At 39.5% G+C, this 9,198-nt stretch overlaps 1 protein-coding gene across 2 annotated transcripts; it reads left to right on the top strand.

The window, feature by feature from the left end:
* The first annotated feature begins 3,386 nt into the window (after window positions 1-3,386).
* park7 (parkinson protein 7) lies at window positions 3,387-9,198 on the top strand. Of its 2 annotated transcripts, XM_030419176.1 has the most exons (6): window positions 3,387-3,598; window positions 4,131-4,232; window positions 5,173-5,232; window positions 6,477-6,546; window positions 8,283-8,369; window positions 8,711-9,198. In XM_030419176.1, exons 1-6 carry the CDS (start codon window positions 3,509-3,511, stop codon window positions 8,869-8,871), a joined length of 570 nt encoding a protein of 189 aa, XP_030275036.1. In that variant the 5' UTR covers window positions 3,387-3,508; the 3' UTR covers window positions 8,872-9,198. The 2 variants fall into 2 exon arrangements, with proteins under 2 accessions (XP_030275036.1, XP_030275037.1); XM_030419177.1 differs by lacking the exon at window positions 4,131-4,232 and having other exon boundaries at window positions 3,391-3,598.

Raw genomic sequence — 9,198 nt, 5'->3', positions numbered from 1 at the left:
GCGCACTGGTGTCAATTTAGTCAGTAAAGTTTATTGTTCAAATGGTATAATATCCTCCTCCGTCCTTACCCATAATAAGCACATTCAGGGATCATTGCAAAAATGTTTTATATCAGCTGCTAATTATTGTAATTTCTTGCTCCCCAATATCGGCATCAGTCCCAAAAATTGAGTATCAGTCAGGCTCTACAAATGTTACATTTTACATCATTAACAGCTGACTATTTTTACATTTAAAGGATAATATTGGCCTCAATTGTATATTTTTCTTATTGTCAGAAGAAGCATTTGAAAAGAGGAAAATCAAATGTGTTTTCAAGACTTTCCACTTGTCTAGCCCGTCCGTGGTTCTCAGCACTCAGCCCATTCACTACCAACGAGGTAAAACTTTAAAAATGCCAACACACACACATATATATATATATATATATATATATATATATATATATATATATATATATATATATATATATATATATACATAGTTTCATTTCTTTTTTTAAAGATGGATTTCCTGAAAGAGAAGAGCACTGTTGTGTTTAACTCACACAGGAGAATACTGCACATTTGTGGGACTATTTTCAGCTGTGGATTAATATGGGCTGGTAGGTAGTTATGGCAACAGGATCACGTATGAAGGTTTCTTCAGTGCCCGTGTTTATAGTAATAAAGGAACATGTCATCTAAAGCAACAGTGTGGCTCACATATGTGTTTTTAATTGTATTTGGACAACAATGGAAAAAATATGCTATATACTGTAAAGCTTTGACTACACAAACAATCCTTGTCAGTCGGATCATGTATTGATGTTTTTTGTCTTTTCATGGGATTTGTTAAAAATAATAAAAACACAGAACAGAACATTTCCTGTCTTGATTGTGTTTTCAGTATTTTCCAGGAATGGTTCTAATCTGTTCTGTTTTGTATAAACGGGTTAGAGTTGAAGCCCTTTGCGAACAGTTACAGGCTGTTATTTGTCAGTTGTTAGTCAGACCCCTTTGTCTCAGACATCACTTGTCATTCTTACGACCGTCACTTAGGGAATATTTTGTCAGTGTGATCCTGCACTTTATGACAATGTGCTGAAAGGAATTAGTAAATGTACATAAGTGAATTAATGTATGGAAATTAGCTTGAGTGCCACTGCGGGTCTGGTTCGGTTGATCCCCAGCTGCATATGTTGGTAATCACCGCTGCCTCTTGGATTCACTCACAGGCACGCAATAAACAACCTGCTGCCAGCACCCCCTACGCTTTTGTCTAATCTGCCGTTTCACTGGGCTCTAGATTGTCGCACAAATATGAAAGTGAATTTCAGCAGCAGAATGCACAGAGGCACATTAACTAGGATGGGTGCCTGCACACTAAAGCCCCAGACATTAAGTCTAGGATTTACACTGGAATATGATTCCCTAAATGTCTTAAGAGTTTTGGTGCAGGCGTTCTCAGACAGATCTTGGAGAACTTGGTGAACTCGGTGAACCCGCTGCCTGGTGTTGTTTTCAAAATCCACATTCATCATGTCTCTGAATGAGCTCTTTAAATTACACCTTGGAGCTGATGATAAGCCTGCGATTAACTGGTAGCTACATTTATTCAAAAAACAGCTTTACTCCATTCTGAGTAACATTTTCCTTTGGATACAAGACAGCAGAGAACATCACTGTTTCAAGCTTCTCTGACATCCTGAATCTTTGGTTAATGCCTCCATCTGCTGGAAGAACAAATGTACTGTCTGTTATTAAGGGGCCACTGTGAGAAACTTGTTTCTAGTGGTATATCACGCAGTTATATTAAACTTATATATGTCTTATAACCATGGTCTTAATGTTATGTAAGTGATCTTGGGTACCTTGTACAACTATACATGTATTGGTGATGATTTTTTTCAATTTTCACAAACATGGACTGTGGTTGGATAGCAATTTGTAAGTTATGACCAAAATATTTGAAAAAAAAAAACAACTAACATTATCAACAGAATATGAGGGATGAACACTTCCTACGTTATGCCAGAGATGTCTAAGTAAGGCTACTGTTTTGCCAAGATGTCTAAGTTAGCGTGCTAACCAGCTACCCTGGCTACAGGCCATTTTTCACCAGCTGCTGACTTCCTAGTTTCTGTTGCTTTTTCCTCTTTCATCCCTGTCTGCCTTGTCTCATCTCCGAAGTCATAGTCCCGGTCCAAGCTGCTGTAAATCACCTCCGTGCTGTATTACCCGTCTTCAAACTGGACTTGGAGGCTGTGTTCAGCCCCAGTTCGGTGTCCACTGCAGAGCCGTGTTCACTCTCACGTCAGGATGCCAAATGAACTTTAGCTAATTGTTTGTTCAACCGTACTCTTGGAAAAAACGACCTCCGACACAGAAAAGTGCAATGGAGCAGTCATTCAAGTTTGCCGACATAAACACAGAGGACATAACAGCAGTGTGGCGACAGACATAGTAAACACAAATGTTTACCTCTTCACCACTTTTTACTACATATAGTGTTTGGAATGTGCAGTAAATACAATTTGTAGTTGTCGTTTTCACTTTCATTTTGTGTTGATCCGTGCTCAATAGATGTCCAGTCTTTCTTTGAGTGCCCTTTACTTCTAAATCAGCTGCTGTAGTTGCTGTGAAGTTCACAGACTTGCCATTCAAACACTCGACATTTTAGATTAAAAGTCAGAAATACCACATCATTCTGACTTCCAATTTGCAATGGAACTCACCATAAGCCCTGTGGCCCACAGTGACTTCTGTGTTCCATGGCTAATTGTAGCTAGCTACAGCCAGTGACCACTAGCAAAGCAGCAGTTGTCGGTTACTCTGGTGATATGCTGCCCCCCATGTTTATGGAGCTTCCTTCAAATTCTGGACATATTTTACAAATTACATCTTTAAGATTGGAAAAGAAGATTTTTATACTTATGTTCCTCGCTTACAATTCAGTTGAATGATCAATGACAGACATGTTTTCTTGAATTATATTATCTTTTTGTATTCTTATTGATCGGCCTCAGTTGGAAAGTGTCTACTAAACAAGTTTAACCACAAATTAGTTGGTGTTGTTTGGATCACAGAGCACATTCCAACCAACATTGTATAATTCCAACTTAACAAAACTAAATAAACTAATAAAAACTAATAAACAACAAGTCACTGCAACTCTAAGTTGTCTATTTTCAGTATTACTTTAATGCAAGTTCCTATTCTATCTCTGTGCATGTGTAAGCTATTTATATTAGTTTTGGTTCATAAATTGGTTAAGCCATGGTAATATGTTTTAGGTGAGGGATCATACTTGACGTGTATTATTAATGCTGTACAGTACACTCAGTATATGTTGTATAGTGGTAAAAGTAGGACATGTACCACCATCCCTAAAAGGGGGATAGAGGCACCTAGCCTGGCAACCCCGCTCCTGTCAAACTCTCGCTACAGGGGATGCCAGTTGCTGCTGGAAGTTGCACACTGAAAGTAGCCTCTTTGCACTTGTCAGTAGCACAGCAGTGAGCTAACCATGGCGGGCAAGAGGGCGTTAGTAATCCTGTCTAAAGGTGCAGAGGAGATGGAGACTGTTATCCCCGTGGACATCATGCGCAGAGCCGGGGTTAGTAGCCTCTCTGCAGGCTTGTTCATTCACTGTACGTCAGCAGTTAGCTAGCTTACAATGCTACTGTCAGCCAGCTAGCCTGAATTAATACTAACGTTAGCCACTCATTCACTCGGTTCACAACAGTATGGTGATTTTAATGCTTCACTGGGTAGCTCTGTCAAGACATAACGTTACTGTTGCTGTGTTAATGACGTGGAGCAACAACATAAAGCGAACTAACGTCAACACAAACTAGCTTGCTAACTTTGCTGAACTAACTGTAGCACTAGCTTACGCGCTATTTTGACCGTTCACAGTGATGTTTTTTGCTATTCAATGCGTTATTTACACAGCTGTGGACTCACTCTTAACCTTTACAGTGAGTACAGGCAGAGGCCAAGTTAAATGTCAAAGTCCAGCCTCTCTGCCCCTCTCCGCCATTTGATCGCTTTCAAAATAAAAGGCTCCATATACAGACAGGATGCCATGTCGTGCCATCATGCCAGTGCTGTGTCTTTGTGTTAACGTTACTCACCCAAACCTGTAGATTGCAGTGACCGTTGCAGGACTGACGGGTAAAGAGCCAGTCCAGTGCAGCAGAAACGTCGTCATCTGCCCTGATGCTAGCCTGGAGGAGGCCAGCAAACAGGTTGGCTTCAGTATCTGTCTACTGACACGCTGTCTTTGCATGTTTACAGGGAAGCCTGAAGCCAGTCACAGCCACAGTTAGTTAGTTAGTTAGTTAACTTAGTTATTATGTCTGTGTCATGGCGGTATCTGGCCCATCCCACATGGGATAAAAGGCACCATCATAATACGGAAGTATTCTGATCTATTTCATCGTATGAGCAAAGAATAACTATAAATACATAAAATGAATTAAATGACAAAACACTGTTTCACCAGTTTTTGCAGGAGAGAAAAAAGAATATTATACATTTATAAAACTAAAGGTTATCTTGATAAAGAGCCTTTTCCTTACCTCCCACGCTTACTCCAGGTAAATGGCTAGTCTAAATGATTCAGTTGTAAACGTCCCATTTAATTCTTGTCCTTCCATATGCACAAGGTCAGTATTTGTTTTTATGTTGCTAAATACAATTCTGCACAGCTCTCCTGAAAACGGGTAGTAGAAAAACGTTTTTTCCACATCATCTAAACAGCACATAGAACAAATCTGCCCTTGTCTCTCCAGATTGACATACCGTCCAATTTCAACAACAAGTGGTAAAATACCACATCTCAGCTGAGCATGTTAAGATCTTTTCTTTTCACATAATTGTATAAAATATAAAACAACACAGAGCCATATTCAAATTTCATCGTCCTAAAATGTACGTAGTTTTGGTTCAGTCCTATCACCAACCTATTGCTCTTTGTACCAATAAACACAGATTCTCTGAACACACAGATGTGGAACTTTTCATTATTAAGAAATACTTTACCCAGTCCATAATTACAGAACAATGTATACACATAATTAGTATTTTGTTATGTGTATATTTCATTATCATCATCATCATGTTTGATGGTTTTCTGCTATTTCAAAGCTTGCAGTCTCCCTTTATCTATCATGGTTTGTGTCCCAGGGGCCGTATGATGTGGTGCTTCTGCCGGGAGGAATGCCAGGAGCCCAGAATCTGGCAGAGGTGAGAAATACTCAGATCAACTCCAAGTAAGCTGATGAATTTCTTCATGTTTTGATCTGCAAGGTTTAAAGCACATCAAGGGTTTTTCCATGAGTTGTGGTCGGTCAGCTTTAGCCAGGCCGTACCAGGTCAAGCCTCAAGGACATTTGTTTCCATTACCAGCTCAGGGCAGGGGACGGCCATGCTGTGCTGCTGTGGTCCTGTTTGGCCCAGTGGTTCACAAACTTTCTCTGTCAGAATGTCCTCTTTTGAAAGCAAAAAACTAAAGTCATGCCCGCAACCCCATGTAAATGATGTTTTACAAACAATTAGTGCAGAAATTTCCAACAAAACAAGACAAATTGATGGATTATTCAGGTTTTTATTTTCCACCCCATATATCTGTTGATCATTTGCACACCAAAATAGAGGCCGGGCTTTAAACTTGAATATTTGAACAAGTTGAATAACAATGTCAGGAAAGTGAATTTGTCTGATTTATAATTTAATTTTTTTCTGTATGACGTTGAACGCTTGTGGCTAAAGTGAGCCAAAATCAAAGTTAAAGTTTGGGGGAAAAAATACTTTTGTACAATAATATAAAAAACTTAACTGACATGCCCTTTGAGGACTATGCAGGCGTGGTTTGATCAGCATAACAACCCATAAACAACCATTATCTTCGCTGTATCATGCATTAACCATATGTTTTGTTTTATATTTAGTCAGGGAGGCATGAGGTCATTCTATTTTATTCAATATACTGTGTGAATTAATAAATGACTACCTCCTGCCTGGTGCATGATGGGATAGGATATAGCCCTTCTGTGACCCTGAAAGAATGAATAGCTATAGAAATTGGATGGATGATGAATACACTGAAAAATAAATGGCCCTAAAAGCAATGATACAATGTGTCTACATAATTCATATTCAAGCACTGAGACGGGGTTCATATTTCATGTATTGTTTATTGGTATCACTGGTTATACTTTCATCCTTCTTAAGAATGCCTTGTTAGGTTAGCTATTCTCTTATTATTCTCTGTGCTACATTGGTTGCACAAAGGAGTGTCTGCTCACCCGTTCAGTGTTCCCAAAATGTAAATCTGTTTTGCTGGAACGTTATTGTTAGCATTTAATAAAGCCGTATTCTTACAGTGACTTGTTTAAAAACATGATCACACCATAGTCACCAAATGCACTGTGCAGTCACATGGCCTGCAAATGACTCAGTGTGCACCTGGTTTTCATGCTCTCTTACAGTCTCCTGCTGTGAAGGAGGTGCTGAGGGATCAGGATGGCAGAAAGGGCCTGATTGCAGCCATCTGTGCAGGTACACTTTGTGAAAACCAACAAAATTACACAGGACCAACTTTTAATAGTGATGCTTCTCTATGGGTTAAAGTTTAAATATGACATGACCTCAAAGTTGACCGCCATGCTGCTGCTTTTAATCAAATAGATGAAAATTACCCAGCCTACACAGTGCAGTTTATTCTGGCGCTCGCTTTCTAAAATAGATTCTTCATACTGTAAGTAATTGGGCACAAAATGCACTCACAGTCATTTTCCATATCAAATCAAACCAGTTTGACATTCCCATGATAGAAATTAAAAAAGCGTGCACTATGCCTCCGTGTGACCTGTAACCATTTTTAACTAGAAATAACACTAAAGGTACTATATTGTGGTTTTAAACATACCAAGCTAATGTTGTGCCGTTAAATGGGATTTGGATTTGCCTGAAACTATGATTAAAGATCTTGGACAGGAAAAAGGTGCAGTTTTTATATACACATGGCAATGGATTCACTGGATTTTTCGGTATATTAGTAACTGGATCTGCACTTAAAAGAGTTGATCACACACCTTAACTACATTTTGAAAAATAGACACTATTAACAAACGACATGCTTCATTAAATTATGGTCATGTGTGACCCCCATTTGGCATTTGTAATGAAAGGGTTAGGGTTTGATTAATAACTGTCCCTGAGTCAACCCATAAGCACTGACATTTTATTTGACAGCCTCCGTGTGCAGAGAAAGGACACTGGAAGGACATACTGAATAGGGACAGGGACCAATGCGGCAAAGTGGATTGAAGGGTGTCCTAGAAAATGACTGGAAATCCTCACAGGAATATACAGTTTAATGAACCTGGCAGCACAAGGGCCCGTTGTAGGACTCATTCTAACATGGAGAATAATATCCTGACATGTAAAAGAGGTCCATTCAAAAAAGGCTCGATTGAAAACCAGAACAATAATGAGTGTATTGTATACTTTTTTTTTAGCTAATATTTATTCCAAGCATAAGGTCATGCCCACAAAACATGGATACATAATTTTTCCAATTTCATCAAATCATATAAAGAAAGTTGTCATCACCATTCTCTTCACATCAGGCTTTGTCTGACTCTGGTTCTCAAAGGTCTCTCTTTCTCCCAGACTGGCGTCCTTTGGGTGGGGACTGGCTGTAACAAGAGTAGCTTGGCTTTAACGGGCAGTCTGCTGTTCTGCCAGGGGAAAGAGTAATCTTTAGACTGCATGGGAAGGCAGCCAAGGAGCATAATCAATAACTTTCTATTTATTAACAGTTTTTGGATGAGCTCACTGCAGTGCTAGGGCATTGCCAAAGTTAATGCAGCAGCAGTCAATGTCTTCAGCCTCTCCTTTTTTCCTTCTCTTTTCAACGTGGTACAGAGTCTTTGGAGGGAGGCTGAAATTGTATACTGCATGTGTGTATTATTAGAAACAATGGTGCACTTAAGAACACCTTTAGGACATAGTGTTGTCATCAAATATTTTGTACTGATGCTGCTCATTTATTGTACTAACTGAACTGATGTTAAATATAGCATTTTTGGAATTTTCTTGTTCAGCTTGAGGGAAGTGATTCAAGGATCTAGTATTTCACCCTATTTTACCCTTGACTTTTTTTCTTTCAAAAAAATAAACTGCGTAAAGATGAAAACCTGGACTGACACAAGCAGCAGAACATGTTCTTTAGTCTCACTTTATAACAGGAAGCTGTTAAATGAGCCTTAAACAGCTTTGCCCTTCTGCAGGTCCCACTGCTCTTCTGGCACATGGCATCGGATACGGCAGCACAGTCACAACACACCCTGGAATGAAGGAGAAGATGATGGCTGGAGGTAAAGAAAGCAATTTGTGCAAACGAAAGGGTGGGGAATGTGTTGAAATGTACCGCTAGTATCTGTAACATTTGCAGCTCTGACCAGAACAGTAAGACTTGTAATTATTTATAACAGGCAGCAGATGGTGCTGTACTAGCTCTCTGTTGCCTATAGACAATCTTGTCAGTATGTAGAGGAGAGCACACCACTCAAGTGAAAGTGGGTGCAGGAATTTGACAGAATATGCTAGAACTGGGTCAGTTGAATTGATGATAGATTATGTGTGTGTAAGTGCTTATATGTCTGTGGCTATTGTGATTATCCTTATGGTTTCAGCCTACTCTTGTCTTTTTTTTTAGACCACTATAAATATTCAGATGCTCGAGTGCAGAAGGATGGACATTACATCACCAGCCGTGGGCCAGGAACCAGCTTTGAGTTTGCCCTGACGATTGTAGAGGAACTTATGGGGGCTGAGGTTGCATCTCAAGTCAAAGCTCCTCTTATTATGAAAGACTGACTGTATCCACGCTCACTCACTTGCAAGCAGCACTGCCCGCTATATACGTCTGGCACTACTGAGACAGCTAATCCAATGTAGCTGGCACAAAGAGTCAAAGTCACTTGTGACAAATCATTCACCCTTCGGGACATAAGGATGTTTCTGTTCTGACAGGTTATTGTCTTCCTCTGTCTTTCCTAGTTGGCAATGAAAGGCACCCAACACTGAAATACAATATTACTGCGGAGGCTTTCCAAAGGAGATGAAATTATTTTTGTTTCACTGTAGAGATCAAATCAAAATGATCAATTTGTTTTGCTTTCATCATGTCATTAAAACATAAAT

This window comes from Sparus aurata, chromosome 6 (assembly GCF_900880675.1).
Source record: "Sparus aurata chromosome 6, fSpaAur1.1, whole genome shotgun sequence".
In the NCBI taxonomy this organism is placed as follows: domain Eukaryota; kingdom Metazoa; phylum Chordata; class Actinopteri; order Spariformes; family Sparidae; genus Sparus; species Sparus aurata.
This window is presented reverse-complemented; position numbering and strand designations above follow the sequence as displayed.

Coding starts and splice junctions, on each gene's coding strand:
- park7 (XM_030419176.1), top strand. CDS start 3,509: ATGGCGGGCAAGAGGGCGTTAGTAATCCTGTCTAAAGGTGCAGAGGAG. Junction 5,233..6,476: donor GAGCCCAGAATCTGGCAGAG/GTGAGAAATACT, acceptor GCTCTCTTACAG/TCTCCTGCTGTGAAGGAGGT. Junction 8,370..8,710: donor GGAGAAGATGATGGCTGGAG/GTAAAGAAAGCA, acceptor CTTTTTTTTTAG/ACCACTATAAATATTCAGAT.